Consider the following 16,606-nt stretch of genomic DNA (forward strand, 5'->3'; position numbering starts at 1 on the left):
GGAAAACTATCCTGGCTCTTCCTGGTAGCTCAAGGGAACTATACTTATCCAACTTACTCTCTCAGTCCTGATGGATTAACTTTCTTCTAACCACTTAGCCCGTGAAGTGGCTTCAATTTCAGGATGACTTTCCACCCAGGACTAGAAATTGAAAATAGCACTCTTACCTGTATTAGAGAAGAAAATGGGCCGCTGATGGAATGCGGTTTTTGTTGTTTTTAACCTGCCTATTCCACTCTATCCTGAATTTGCCTCCTTTTGGAGCAATGTGGTGTCCTACAGACTCAGTAGAGAGCCTTATAAATATTTATTCACTCAGGTGATAGGAGATGTCTTCCCTGTCAATGGAGACAATGGTGAATTAAATGCAATTGACCCAGCAGCTTTACTGCTTCTTTGTCTTTGTAGAACAGGTTTAAAGATTCTAGTTGGTGCCAGTTCTTTTGTTTGTTTGGCTTTTGGTTTTGGTGGTTTTATTTTGAAAAATTGTGAACATCATGTTAAAAATGATGCCCCCAAAGACATGTGTAAATGGAAACCCCAGGGGCTTGGTTGGTCCTGACCACTGCCATCTCCTCTACATCATGAGTAAGGACGCCACTGAAAGTGTCACCATCCTTGTGAAGCCAGTAAGAATCCCATGTGCTGTGCAGAGTTGAGAAGATAAATGTCTGGAAACCTCAAAGTTGCTTTTGCTGTAGTATAAGGTCACTTCCAAAGAGACCTTTCATTTGTTTTGTACATATTTTTATCTTTGCCTTACTATTCTCTCAAGTTCCTAGCCACTTCATCTATCATTAATATTTTGATATTGATAAATTGGACTTTTTCTTCACATTCTTCTGGGCTTTATAGGTATTTTACCTTTCTTTCCATGTTGCTTCTAAGTGTTAAAGTAAGGGTCTTACATCACTCACTTTTCTCATTTCTATGACCAAAATACCTGGTTAGAAACAACTTAAAAGAAGAATCCTTTATTTTGTCTTATAACTCAAGACATAGAGGCTGGCTGGGTGGCTGGGTGGTTGGCCCCTGGCATCCTCCTCTCCTCTGGTCCTTGCTCCTCCCTTGAAGTTTTCAGTGAGGCCAAAGAATAAGATTAATTCCCCAGAGGACATCCTTGTTAGATACAAAAAAAATGGGTTTGGACTAAAAGTGTATGCAGTGAGACAATTGTGGAAGCCGATGTAGAAACCAGATGAAAGGTGGGGAAAAGATGGCAGCAGTGAAGGAAGAAATGGGAGGAAAGGGGGGAAAAGGTAGAGGGAAGAGAGGGAGGAGGGAAAGGAAGACTGGAGGAAGGGAGAAGGACGAAAAAAGTATGTCTGAGTAGGAGAGAGAGATACTGAGATTCAAGCATTGAGGATGACAACAAGGTGCAGTGTTGTGAAGGATTTAAGGAAGGAAGTAAAAGATCATGATGCCTGAGCTCCCATGTTGGAAATGACCGCTGACAAAGGGACTGGGAGACGCTCAGTGGTTAAGAGTGTATCTTTTAAAGTGAGCATCCAAACTGCCTAGGCTCCCACAAAGCCACTACGTGCAGTAGGATCAAAACCCAGTGCCATTGTTCTTGACTTCTCAGCAGTCCTCATTGTCTGCTATGTTCAGCAAGTCCGGTTTCATCCCATGCTTATTCAGGCCCAGTCCATCTGGCCTTGGTGAGCTCCCGATAGATCATCCCCATTGTCTCAGTATGTGGGTGCACCCCTCACGGTCCTGAGTTCCTTGCTTGTGCCCTCTCTCCTTCTGTTCCTGATTTGGACATTGGGATTTCAGTCCGGTGCTCCAATGTGGGTCTCTGTCTCTGTCTCCTTTCATTGCCTGATGAAGGTTAATATCCAGGAGGATGACGATATGTTTTTTTGGGGGGGTTCACCCTCTTTGTGGGAGCCTAGGCAGTTTGGATGTTCACCTTACTAGACCTGGAAGGAGGTGGGAGGTCCTTGGACTTCCCACAGGGCAGGGAACCCTCACTGCTCTTTTGGCTGATGAGGGAGGGGGACTTGATTAAGGGAGAGGGAGGGAAATGGGAGGCAGTGGCGGGGAGGAGGCAGATATCTTTAATAAATAAATAAATTTTTTAAAAAAGAAAAAACTGGGACTAAACAAACAAAATAGGTTTTAAACTGAAGTTGAACAATTTAGATTGAATTCAATATCTGCTTACAATAAATAAGGTTATAAAAACATAACAAAAAAAAGAGTGTATCTTTTAAAGGATCCAAGCTCATTTCTCAACACCCACATCAAGGACCGTACCAGTCTGTATCTCCAGCTCAGGGGATTCAGTCCCCTCTTCTGGTCTCTTGTAGACAACTGTATCCACATACTCATCCAACATCCATATGCACATATTCATAATAAAAATAAAATAGAATGCTTTAGGTGTTTTAAAAATTCTTCTAGCCGGGCAGTGGTGGCGCACGCCATTAATCCCAGCACTCGGGAGGCAGAGGCAGGCGGATCTCTGTGAGTTCGAGGCCAGCCTGGTCTACAAGAGCTAGTGCCAGGACAGGCTCCAAAGCTACAGAGAAACCCTGTCTCGAAAAACAAAACAAAACAAAACAAAAATTCTTCTAAAGGAAACCTTTTTTGGGAAAAGAAAACAACCTATTGCTTAGCATAACTTAGCTCCCCAATTTCAACTCACAACTTCTTTTTGAAACTTGTGTACCATAATTTAAAACCTTGAAAAGAATGACAGAAATTGTTAATTTTTATGCATTAATAACATTCATTAAAGATGATCGTAGGGAACCTGTATGGTATTGCATGCTGTAATCCTAGCCTTTGAGTGGCTGGGACTCCTTAAAATGTCTTGGGTTTAAGTTAAGCCTGGGCTACACAATGACACTTGGTCTCATTGTCTCAAATATTTTTTTCCAGAAAGATAAAAATATCCCTAATAATTATTTCCAAAATCATATGCTGCTATTCCTAGAGAACTGGATTATCACCTTGGTGCTTGGATGAGAAATCTAAGGTAAAGATCATTCGATCTCAAATGGTAGCTTACTAAAGAATGAACTCAAGTACAGAGGACAGGTTAAGGTGGCTTTTAATACAGTCTCCATAGGGACATTCTCCATGGAAGTTCAGATGAGCACAGCAAAGAGGACATAGAACTGTGAGTCTCAGACCCTTGCACAAGCTATTACAAGTGTGGGAATGAGCTCTGTACTTGCCAGGACAACAGGAACCATAGACACTAAACTACATTCCACTCCCAACCAACAGAGAAATAATTAACCACATTCTGTTTCTGTGGTTTAAGTTTGCCTTTAGTTAAAAGCTGTGGTGTGCAACACCAAACTCAGGATGGGTGTTTGACAGGACTGGATAACCACAACTATTACCTGGGTTCACCATTTAGCTTTCCTTAGTTTTGGACCATGAAGAAACAACTCATGTGTCTTTTGTCGCCAGTTTCAGCTTCAGTGTTTTGTTCTTTTCTAATTTTTTAAATTTTTTTAATTGATTTTTATTGATCTTTACAGTTTTCCCTGCTCCCCTCCCTGCCTCTCCCCTCCCCTCTACAACCCTCTCCCAAGGTCCCCATGCTCCCAATTTACTCAAGAGATCTTGTCTTTTTCTACTTCCCATGTAGATTAGACCCATGTATGTTTCTCTTAGGGACCTCATTTGTTGTCTAGGTTCTCTGGGATTGTGATTTGTGGGCCTTCAGTTTTGTGGATAGTCTAGGACCCCAGGCTTCTCTTCTCTTCTGGTTCACATTTTTTTTTTTTTTTTTTTTTTTTTTTTTTAGCACGACAAGCAGTTTGAGGGTTGCTGGTGTTTGAAAGAAGTTTTTTGGTTTGGTTTGGTTTGGTTTGGTTTGGTTGGCTTTGCTTTTTGTTTTTTTGTTTGTTTGTTTGTTTGTTTATTTGCTTGCTTGCTTGCTGGTTTCTTTTTATTTTTGTTTTTCAAACAAGTTTTCTCTATGTAGCCCTGGCTGTCTGGGCACTAGCTATGTAGAGTGAGCTGGCCTCAAACTCACAGTGATCCACCTACCTCTGCCTCCAGAGTGCTGGGCTTAAAGGTTTGCACCACCATTGCCTGGCTGGAAGTCTCAAGATGCCTCTGAAAAATCTGTCTACCCTTCCAATTCCATTCTTCCTCCCCTTCCATAACATAAATAGCAATCAGACTTTTGTCCATTCGAAAACTCTAAAATGCACTACACCTTTCATGGAATTTCAAAAATTCTGAGTCATGGAATGTGGAAATGGGGCTATAGTTCTAGTCTTCCAGATCAAAATCTTTATCAGCTCTAACCCTTATGCAACTTGCTGCTTCCATCCCTGACGGCAACACAAAGATATGGCAATCCCTTATTAATTAACCTAACTCATAAACAATGAATTAGATCATGTACATGTTTGTGTTGGTTTAAGTTTCCTTGTATGCATCATGTGTATGCTATGCCTATGTTTCTCACATACCACTGTCAAAATCCAAAACCATAAAAAAAAATCCATAATACTTCATTGTATCCTAATGGTGTGTTTAAAAAATAAGCTATTAGGAACAATTAAGAGCGCTAATAATAGACTGATTAAGGGATGGTAAACCATTCCTGACACTGCATAAGATTAAATATGCTAATCAGATTTGGGACCTGGAAAACCCAGATAAAACCAAAATAGAACAAGACTAGCCGCTCAAAACCTACTTTATCTTCTTGCCATTCAAGCTGCATACTTGAATTGTATCAATGTTTCCCTCAGAGCTGAGCAATTTGTCAAGGCTTTGTTCAGGTAAACTGATTATATGTATGTATGATTATATGTAAGTGTATATTTCAGAATTGAAATAGTATCTATTTTAATATTTGCTGGTCTGAGATGTTTGTGTGACAAAGGGTAATAGTCAAGAAAAATGACTTGAATGTTGTATATGAAGACAATTTTCACTATGTGTCCTAATGAGAAACTATCCAACAGTGTTTGTAACTTACTCTGTGAACAAACAAGATGGAGACATCCTGAAAAGTAGCCTAAACAATGAATTCAGGCTGCTTTTATTTATGCTAAGAAAGACATCACATGTTCAATTGAAGAGGCATTTTCCATATCATAATTTGGTTATTCCAAATACATTGTGCCTTTGGAAAGCAAGGAAAATGCAAATGATGAGCCAAGCTTCTAAGCATAATTGAAATTCACTCTAAATGCAGGAAGGGTCAGTTTCATTTCTAAGCTGTAGACCTTGTTTTGAATTCCTATAGTCTGCCTTGTTTCTATTGCAAAATTAAACTCACTAATGAGAATCAAAATGATTTTCTCTATGTTCATAGAATGTTTCTTTACTTCAGAGTTAATACTACGTGAGCGCTCACTGGTGCCTTATATTAATCATCTAAAAGATTAAACTGAGCTCAAGAAAAAGAAAAGCTAAGGACATAAAATTTTTAATGACAGTATCAAATGTTATATGGTTTATGTCAATTTTATAGGAAGATATTCTGGCCATGGCATGTGCGGTAAATAGTCTCCAATCAGACCTTATTAAAATAAACTAATGTTGTTGCCTGATGATCTTATGTGCCCCAAGATTTTTATGACAAGATACATTTTCTCTGCAAGACTTCTTTCATCACTTAGGATTCAAAAAGATCCTCATTTTCCTCATTAAGACTCTAACTATTTAGCCAGGCAGTGGTGGTGCGTGTCTTTAATCCTAGAACAAGGCAGAGGCAGCCAGATTTCTGTGAGTTCCGGGCCAGTCTGGTCTTCCAGAATAGCTAGAGCTACACAGAAAAGCCTTCTCTCAATAAATAAAAACAAAACAGAATTTAACAGATACTTTTTAATCTCCGTTTCCTCTCTGAGAATTTTAACTTTATAATACCAAGTAACTACACTAGACTCTTTATTTGGAAACAAAGAAAAAAAGACCAGTCTCTACCATCTGCCCTTATTTGTTCTTCTTGCTAGCAGCTGACCTTTATGCTAACTGTAAAATAAAGCCTTTTAACTATTCAAATAAGATTTTAATAACCTGTGAATGAACTTACAATTAGGGTGCTCATGAAATAGTCTTGGCTTCTTTCTCTTCTAGAAAAAAAAGTTGTTCAATTGGTAACTTTGCAAATTTCTTTAAAATGATACAACAGGAATGTAACTTTGGTGGATAAGCTTCTAGACTCTTTCATAAAATATCCTTTTTTCATGGTCTGGTTCTTTTTTTTATTAATTAATTAATTATTAAAGGTTTCTGTCTCTTCCAAGCCACCGCTTCCCATTTCCCTCCCCCTCCCCCGAACAAGTCCCCCTCCCTCATCAGCCCAAAGAGCAATCAGGGTTCCCAGCCCTGTGGGAAGTCCAAGGACCACCCACCTCCATCCAGGTCTAGTAAGGTAAGCATCCAAACTCCCTAGGCTCCCACAAAGCCAGTATGTGCAGTAGGATCAAAAACCCATTGCCATTGTTCTTGAGTTCTCAGTAGTCCTCATTGTCCGCTATGTTCAGCGAGTCCGGTTTTATCCCAGGCTTTTTCAGACCCAGGCCAGCTGGCCTTGGTGAGTTCCCAATAGAACATCCTTGATTTTTTTTTTTGCAATGTGCAGAATAAAAGTTCTGCATGTGTTCTGATTTGTGAAATGCATATGCTGTCAAATGTGCACTGATGTTCTTATGAGAATGGCCAGAATTCAGAGATTCTAAGGTGGAAAGTTAGCACTGATTATTTGTCTAACATAAACACAGTCCTAAAGTAATCCTAAACAACTGTTCATTTTCCTTCACCATTGACCAGAATGCAATTTGCGAACTCCGTTAACTTAGTATATTAATTTAGTGTTCCTGTGTGTGTTTGTGCACTTGCACATGTATGTGCGTGTGTGTGTGTGCGCGCATGTGTGCACACACCAAAGCAGCATGTGGAGGTCAGAAAACAACATTTAGAAGTCTCTTCTCTTATTCCACTGTGTGGGTTCAGTGTCTCAAACTCAGGTCATCAGACTGTGCAGAAGCAAGCCTCTTTCCACACTGAGCCTTCCTGCTGGTCCAATTTGCAAACAAAAAAAGATAATGCAGAAAATACCATATGACTTTTTAAAAACAACTTCTCCTTGCTTATAAGGAAAAGTGTTTGGATTATTCTGCAGATGGTTATTAATGGATAAAGTGAACATAGGAAATATTTTCAATGGTGTTGCTAACCTTGTTGAAGTTTCTCTATTAAATCTTTTAGTTCAAGTCTCTTTGGGGCACTTTTTTCTTCCTTACATTAATATTCTTACCAAATTACTTATCTCATGTAAAAATATTTTAAGGTACCTAACAATAAAATTATGAATGAGCAATGAGGTGTGATATTGCTCACAGTTCTTTAAATATTGTTTAAAATACTTGGCTCAATAAGTAGCAGGCAATATTATTGCCATTAAAGCATTTTAAATAAAGTTTGTCATGTTCATCGAAATGATTTGAAGATGTAAAATTAAGTCCTTCTTAGCATCCAATAAGCAAAGCAGGGCTTTGTAAAGATTGCTTGGTATTTATTAATAGTATGTGAGATTTTTACTACTGTCTAGAATTGATTGGTGTGGTTATAGATCAGCATTCCTTCAGTCTCAGGCAGGGAAAAAAAAAAAACAGAAAGATGCTGCAGGGTTTTGCACTGAGCAATCCAAACGCTTCCACTGTGTTGCAATCCCCCATGTATTCACCAACAATTTCAGCTCATGCAGACAGTTAGGTTCAAATCATAGGAACCCTTGACTCTGTGAAGCTGAATGTCAACACAATGTCACAAGAAACACAAGCAATCAAAAAGTCAACATGATTTGTCTTCTTACTCCAGCAACCCTGGCCTGCTAATTTGACTTGCTAGATTTTTGTCACAAGTCATGGTTAGCAGGAGGTGAAAGGATATTGGGGAGGTAACACCTGAGATTAGAACACAGTTTGGGTACAGCCTGTGAACATCCACGGGACTGAGGGGGAGAATTTAATTATCTGTCACTAAGTCTTCTTCCTAGAAACTTGTTGATACAGGAAGAAATAGAATCTGCTGTTGCATCAAAACGTTGAAAAATATATATAAGCTCAGTGTGCCAGGATTGAAAGAAGGGACATAGTGTGGAACAAAGCAAAGCTGAATCCGTAGCAAGTTTCCTCTGGGCTTCCAGACCTCGGCATATTAACATTGCCAAGATTCTCTGGATCAAGTTCCATTCACCCTGCCCTTATTTTATTTTTCTTTAATCTACCTTTTTTTAATTAATTCTTTGGGACTTTCACATCTTGGGCCCCAATCCCACTCATTTCCCAGGCCTTCCATGTCTGCTCTCCACCCTTATAGTAGCCTCCCTGGCAAAAGAAACAAAAACAAAAAATAAACAAACAAGAATTGTGCTCCTCCATCTTACCTGTCTCTCCATCACATACTCATTAGTCATAGAGACACTGAAAGCTGCAATGTGTCAAGTAGTAGACCCTTTTGCGTTTGCCCAAGCAACTTTACTTGCAAATATTCATTGCAATGAGTTGTTGATCTGGTTCAAACCCTCTGGCTTCTACTACACCATCAGTGTTGGACCCTTGTAAAACTCCTCTTGGATATGCTGATGTTGCTCCGAGTCATGGAGATCCTGTGGCTGTGGTTCTACAGGACTGGTCCCTTCATATACGCCAGCAGGTCATAGTTGGTGTAGATGTTGGGGTGGGCCAACTCAAAGTTTCCTGGAATGTGTGAGGCAGAAGAGTAGGTGTGTATTAAAAATGCATATGCTTGAATCAGAAATCTTAAATATATGGCTATAAATATAAATATTTATTATGTTGCTCAACTCAAATAATTCAGATTGGAGTATAGTCCTTGAAATTTGCATCATATTCATGTTCTTACATCAAGTCTAACCTACATACTAGCCCCTAACTCAATATAGAAAATTTGAAGATTATCTCTATTATAAGTATACAAGATGTTCCCAATTCTAATTTCATATTTTTCACTAGAGTCATCCTGTAGGAGAGTGAGAGGGAAGCCAAGAGCACCTGATGTAAGGGACCTCCTGTGTTTAACAGTGCAAAGCAGTGAAAATCTTTAAAGCATCTTAACTAAAAACATCCTTGATATTTAGAGTCCAACCTGGTAAAGAGTGAACTGAAGCTGCTTGGTGCATCGTTTCCTTGGATACTTTGCAATATTTTTGTTTCCTCTGATGTGAAATGAGGGAATAAATGGTATCCTCAAACACACAATGGACACAGAAACTACAAAGGATTCTTATTTTAGTTCATTCTTTTCTTCCTGGTGCCACCTAATGTATCAAATTGACTACAGGTGGAATTCATCTTTCTTTGGTTTACTAGTATAATTCTGTTTCCCAGTACCTTGAAACGCCAATAATAATGAATAATAGCAAATTATACTAGGCAGTACTCGTTCCTACCTGCATTTTATTCCTCTAGACTCTACAGTCTAGAGACTCTAGTTTAATATGCATGGGGTAGACCTTTCTACCCTTCAAGATTTAGTCTCATCCTCTGAATTTTGTTTGGTCTGCTATGTGTAAAGGATTGTGGTGGTCCCACACTTACGTTCATAGTAGGACTCTTACATACCTAGCTCTCAGAAGTCAAAATCCTAACACATTCGTACCCCAGTGAACACCAAAGGCCTCATTAGAGGATCAACCTAAATACTCTTTATATGGCTTAGAAACTTATTCATAAAATGTTTGGAGAAAAAGAAAATTGGTTTTTACTAGATATGAAGTTTGGTTGTTTCTATTTCAACTGAATGTGTTCCAACCTGTTGTGCATATAAATGTGTATAAATAAAAATATGAATATATTCAAATTTCACAAGGGCAAGGAAACAGAGGAGTAAAGGACAACTTCCCAAAAGCACTGAGGGTTCCTTAAACAATGCTCACTAAGGATGCTTAATTCTAAGACACTACAAGCAATTCGGTTAGAATTACTCTCACATTCTGTATTTGGAAGTTTACATCCTCATCACTGTCTGCCCAATGAATGCAGGTATGAAGTGATATGTAGGCATTACTGAAATAGCTATTTTCCTACAAATTATCCATATCCCTTTCTTTTATGTTTGTACAAATTAAGGACAAAAGGCTATAGTTTTTTTTTTTTTTAACTCCCATGCTACCCAAAGTCAAGAATGATGTTCAAGGGCAGGATTTTAAGCTTTGAGCATACTTTCAAACTGAATGTGAATACCATACCACTAATATTTTTAAACTTGTACTTTTCAGAATCTGTTTTACTTGTGTGGGTTAAAAAAAAAATTAGCTCAGTCAGCAAAGTGTTTTTCAGAAAAGCAAGAACACCTAAGCTTGAATCCCCAAAATCCACAGAAAACCCAGGAGTGAGTGACAGACAGAGTGCTTCTTTTATTTTAGCACTGAGGAAATGGAGTCAGGGATTCTTGGAACCCTTGAGCCTTCTAGCTCTAGGTATATCGATGATCTCCAGGTTCTTTAAAATACTTCCCAGATGTCTTCCCAGATCGATGAGCTCCAGGTTCTTCAAGATAGTGAGATTCAGCATGTCTTAGATAGGGTTTCTATTGCTGTGATCTAACACTGTGGTCTTAAGCAATTTGGAAAGAAAAGAGTTTATTTTCTCTTACAAATTGTAAGTTCATCACCCACGCCTCTTAAGGGCCAGAACCTAGACTTAGGAACTGAAGCAGAAGCCATGGAGAAAGGCTGATTACTGTCTTGTTCTCCATGACTTGCTCAGTCTGCTTTCTTTCTTTTTTTTTTTTAATATATGTTAAAAAAAAAACTTTCCTCTTCCACCATACATTCCAATCCAAGCTCCCACTTCCTCACTTCCCCCTACTCCCTCCATACACCCTCCCACTCCACTTCTATCCAATCCCAGAGAGGGCAAGGCACACTGCGCTGTGGAAGGTCCAAGGCCCTCCCCACTATATCCAGGCAGAGCAAGGCACCATCCAAAAAGAATAGGTCCCCAAAAAGCCAGTACACGCAGTAAGGACAAATCCCGATGCCACTAACAGTGGCCCCTCTGTCTGCCCCAGCTATGAAACTGTCAACCACACTCAGCCAGACTTGGTCCTTCTTAGTCCGACTGGAGTTGGTGAGCTCCCACTAGCTCAAGTAGACTGTTTCAGTGGGTGAACCCATCATGATCTTGACCTCTTTGCTCACATTCTCATTCCTCCCACTCTCCAACTTACCTGGGGAGTTCAGTGCAGTGCTCCGATGCAGGTCCCCGCCTCTGTACCCATCAGTCGCCAGACAAAGGCTCTGGTGAAGTCCAAGACACTCATCAGTCTAATCACAGGGCAAGTCAAGATTGGGCCCTCTCTCCTCTGTTGTTTAGGGTCCTAGCTGGGGTCATCTTTGTGGATCCCTGGGAATTTATCTAGAGCCAGATTTCTGCTAATCCTATAGTGGTTCCCTCAATCAAGATATCTCTTTCATTGCTCTCATCTCTGTCCTTCCTTCATCTCCACTATCCCATTCCCTCAAGTTCTTCTCACCCTTCCCCTTCTCCCCTCTTCTTTCCTTCCCACCCTACCTTCTCCCGAACCCCCATGCTTCCAACTTTGTCAGGCGAGCTTGTCTGTTTCCAATTTCCGGGTGGATCTATATATGTTTTTCTGTGGGTTCACCTTATTACTTAGCTTCTCTAGGATCATGAACTATCGGCTCAATGTCCTTTGTTTATAGCTAGTATTTACTTATGAGTGAGTACATACCATAGTCTGTTTTCTTAAAGCACCCAGGACCATCAACCCAGAAGTGGTGGCACCACAGAGATCTGGACCCTCCCATGTCAATCATCAGTCAAGAAAATGTATCACAGACTTGCCTATAGTCCTCTGGTGAAAACATTTTTTCAACTGAGACTCTCTCTTTTCACATGACTCAAGCTTGTGCAGAGTAAATACAAAACTAGAAACACAGCAATTGAGGAAGACTGTAACATCTATCACTGGCCTCTATGTGTGTGTGTGTGTGTGTGTGTGTGTGTGTGTGTGTGTGTGTACATGCACACAGAAACGCAAGAACTTGCAGTTTTTCTTCTGCAAACTCTGTGCTAAGATCTAGGAAATAATACAAAGGAAACATTGATTTCTTGCTGATTTTATAGAAAACTAGAAGTAGCATGCCTCACAAATAGTGTTGGATGGTGTCCTGCCTTGGAATTTGAGTTTTTAATATATGAATTTATTCCATAACTTAGTTTCCTAGAATTTTAATAGTGATAAATATCTCTCATTTGTGAACTTTTCTTCCTTTATTGGTAACATAATATTATATTTCAATGTTTCAAGGGAATGATTCAGCTTATCAGTAAAATGGAAGAATTTTAAGTTATTTGTCAGAACCAGTAAAAAAATTTAAGAATGCCTTTCTGTTTTCTGAGTGTAATGATACCATGCCTCTGTTCTGCAGCAGAAAAGGGTACTAGCACAGCCTATTTACCCTCTTCCTTATTTTTCTGTGAATTAGCATAGTGGGAGAAAGCCCACTGGGATAGAAGCTCATCAAGAACAACACACCAGATACGACACAGCAGCTTCTACAACTGCCACTTTTTGAGCTCTGCCACTGATTCTTGGAACACAACAAATAAATATTCATAAAGATACAAACCCAGAAGATCCATAACGGAATGGATTCCTCCAATATATATCATAAACCCTAGTAGCGATACACATTATTTGTGGATAAAACTAAATCCTGGGTATGCGTATAAAAAATAAAGTGCTTAGAACTTTTCAAATGTGAAATGGGGAGTCCTTAAAAATCATTAAAAATGGAAGTGGCATAATTTAGTTTTGTTTTTTAAAAAAAAATTAGTCTGGCTTCTCTGTAAATATTAAAAGGTTATGAATTTAGAAGAAAAGTACTTGAAAAGCTGTTGTGATAATCCAGATTTTAAGCATTTGTTTATGCATAGTACATGTTCTGTGTGTGCACTTGCAGACAGAGTGAGACGAACTTGCCGGATCTAATATGATAAATAGAAGCATGACTGTGACTGAGTGGATGGAGATGCCGCTGACAGATGCACAGTATCAGAGGAGAAAACTGAGAAAGCAGGAGTGATCCGGGCTCGGGGGAGAAAGCAGAAGTCATCTGGACTCAGGGAACAATAGTTCAATTTTCAGGAAGATGCATCTTTTTAACTGTTGTGTGTCGCTTCTTACCTACTAAAGAACTAAGACGTGGCTGAGTTTTAGCAATCTAGATGTCAGTTGGGACCTAGGCAAGAGTCCTGTCAGTGGAGTCCAAAGAGATAATAGACTGCTTGAAAGGAACTTGAGAAAAAGTCGAAAGGTGAAGAGTGTTGAGTCAGAAAATAGCCAAACTTCAATCTGTGTTGTTGTCTAGGTATGTGACAGCTGATGGAGACGTCAGGCTGATGAGAGAAAATGACACTGAGGCAAAGGGGATAATTGGGGGAAGAAAGGTCCAGAGATACTTACATTCTCAAAAAATGCTTACATCATCCACAAAATAAGGAATTTGATCGATCATGATACAGATTCAAAGAAATTTGTCATGATAGCTGAAAAGGAGAGAGACTCAGAGTCAGCTTCATTTTAGCACGAACTAAGTGGCAAATTCATCTTCTCATATGTAGGAAAGTTGGGGGAGGGTGGGCAGGTAGGGGACTGAGAAAGAAAGCAAAACTCTTGCTTAAAAGATAAGAAATAAGCCGGGCGGTGGTGGCACACGCCTTTAATCCCAGCACTCGGGAGGCAGAGGCAGGCAGAAATCTGTGAGTTCCAGACCAGCCTGGTCTACAAGAGCTAGTTCCAGGAGAGGCTCCAAAACCACAGAGAAACCCTGTCTTGAAAAACCAAAAAACAAAACAAAAAAACAAAAAAACAAAAAAAAAAAGATAAGAAATAAGAAACCTTATCAATTTTTTGTAGGGAACTTTTGGAATGACTATAACACCTCCAAATGAAATTAAAAATTTAACAATTCTAAACTAGGGGCTGGAGAGATGGCTCAGAGGTTAAGAGCACTGGCTGCTCTTCCAGAGGTCCGGAGTTCAATTCCCAGCAACCACATGGTGGCTCACAACCATCTGTAATGAGATCTGGGGCTCTCTTCTGTCATGCAAATGTATATGCAGGCAGAACACTGCATATGTAATAAATAAATCTAAAAGAAATTCTAAACTATGTACGAGGATTTTACTCTGATTTTCTAATCATAACTTTAAATCTTTTTGAAAAAGTAGGATTCTTTAACATTGTAAAAAAAAAAAAACTTCCTCTGCCTTAGTTATTTTCTTTAAGAACTCAAAGATAGATTTGTTAGAATTTTTTTCTAAAGAAAGTAGAGATAATTTTTAAAAAGCATTCAAATGATTGAAAGTCTTGAAGAAGGGCTCACATGGGACAAAAGAAACAGGAGTCGGGGATACTAAGGGACAGCTGGCTATTCCAACCCTTCATTCTATTAAGGTTCAATAGAGACAGAGACCCACATTGGAGCACTGGACTGAGCTCCCAAGGTCCAAATGAGGAGCGGGAAGGAGGGAGAACACGAGCAAGGAAGTCAGGACCTCGAGGGGTGCGCCCAACCAATGAGACCGTGGGGCTGATCTAATGGGAGCTCACCAAGGCCAGCTGGACTGGTACTCATAGAGCATGTGATCAAACCGGACTCTCTGAACGTGGCATACAAGGAAGGCTGACCAAGAAGTCAAGGACAATGGCACTGGGTTTTGATCCTACTGCACGCACTGGCTTTGTGGGAGCCTAGTCTGTTTGAATGCTCACCTTCCTAGACCTGGATGGAGCGGGGAGGACCTTGGACTTCCCACAGGGCAGGGAACCCTGACTGTTCTTTGGACTGGAGAAGGAGGGGGAGGGAGGGAAATAGGAGAAGGTGGAAATTTTTAATTAAAAATACAAAAAAAAAATAGACAATGTGTTTGCAGCATACAGTGCCAAACAGACAAATAAAGATACCACTTTGCTAAGCAGGGCGGTGGTGGCACACGCCTTTAATCCCAGCACTCGGGAGGCAGAGGCAGGCGGATCTCTATGAGTTCGAGGCCAACCTGGTCTACAAGAGCTAGTTTCAGGACTGGAACCAAAAAAGCTACGGAGAAACCCTGTCTTAAAAAAAAAAAAAAGATACACTTTGCTTCCAGTGCTGTAGGATTAATTATACCCTTCTGTCTGCTCATGTGACTCACATAAGCCAATTATTCTGGGCACTGCCATGAGTTAACCTTTGCCCCTTTGTAGAAGTAGAAAACAAGGGAGATACAGAGGACATTTTCAACATGTTTTGCTATAAAACTGGAACTTTATTAGCTACCGACAAATCAAATACATTTAGAAACAAGAAAGGGCACCATAGTAAAACATAATTAGGTGCATGTTGGCACAGACCATCAAATTCATTTACTCATGCATATTTATGTGCTGAGCACCATGCAAAATACTGGGTACACGTTGATCAGTACATTAAATTTTCTATAACAAAGTTGTGCTCTCTCACAGCGAAAACACAAATCAACTCTAAAATTTCACAGTATGAGAAGAAGCAATCCAGAGCACCTAAACATTGTGCGTCTGCTCAAAGAGAGAGTTCACCAAATTCCTAATAATCTGGGCCTAAATCTAGTTAATCTGAGTTTCCGTTTCCCATCTTCAAAACGACAGTCTTGTATGTGATGACCTTGTCATAACTAGTCACTGTACAGTGATAGTTATGAACATAATTTATTAAATGGGCATATACAGTAAGATTGCATAAAGAATAACTGGTGTTATTCGACGAGGACGGTTTGCAGCATTTTGCATTGTGCTTCTTCAAGAAAACCATTTCAAGAAAAATGTATTCCCATCTCTATCTCAGAGGTTAAAAAAAAAGTTTTACAGAGATTGTAAGAAATGTTAAGTAGCCATCTGAGCCAGACGACAAACCCAGATGTTCTGAGTGTACACCCAAAGGATTCTCCACTGAATACAGTAGGATCGCTACATTTTCTGCTCCCACTGTATAAAACTATACAGAAATAATTTATAAACCACCCAAGTTATTTTGAAGCATTTTCAAAGTTTGCAAACCCAATATACAAATAAGACAATGATTGAAGATGTCAAATTATGTATTTGTAATCTGTCCCAAATCAAATTCCCACATTGTCTTTCTAAGGGGAAAATATTATTACTTTTTATATCCGCTCTATGGACTTATTCATGCTTTTAGGGAGAGAGTAGAAAGCCACTGGAAGTGCCACTGAATGTCAACTTTTCCAGAGAACAAAGATGCTGTAAGGAAGAAAACGTTATAATGCAAAAAGTTATAGTGCTACCATACTTTTTAGAATATGGATGATTTGGAATCAATAGACACCTTGATGTGAGGAATATGGGGGAAATGAGTTGAGAGGAATTTAAGTACATTTTTATGAAAACTGGCAATAAGCCAGCCCCATTTAATTTGGCAAAATAAGCATCTTTATTGATTGGTCCACAGACAAAGGTTGCTCAGTCCTACACATAAAACTCCCCTGTTCCTATCCATGCAAACTTCTTTCCTATGATTTTATTCAATGTAGGACACAAGGGCAATGAAAATCAGATATAACTGCACACAAAGGCAGATGCCTAC

At 39.5% G+C, this 16,606-nt stretch overlaps 1 protein-coding gene across 1 annotated transcript in view; it reads left to right on the top strand.

Moving 5' to 3' along the window:
• The first annotated feature begins 497 nt into the window (after positions 1-497).
• Positions 498-16,606, top strand: part of LOC121433387 — a 135,019-nt gene continuing 118,910 nt past the window's right edge. Inside the window, exons 1-2 of the mRNA XM_041631752.1 lie at positions 498-629; positions 16,202-16,265. Coding sequence (XP_041487686.1) covers positions 498-629; positions 16,202-16,265 — 196 coding nt within the window. The remainder of the gene's footprint in view (positions 630-16,201; positions 16,266-16,606) is intronic.

The sequence above is a fragment of the Microtus oregoni genome, unplaced genomic scaffold (assembly GCF_018167655.1).
Source record: "Microtus oregoni isolate MIOR12 unplaced genomic scaffold, Mior012 000038F_ref0000394, whole genome shotgun sequence".
In the NCBI taxonomy this organism is placed as follows: Eukaryota; Metazoa; Chordata; class Mammalia; order Rodentia; family Cricetidae; genus Microtus; species Microtus oregoni.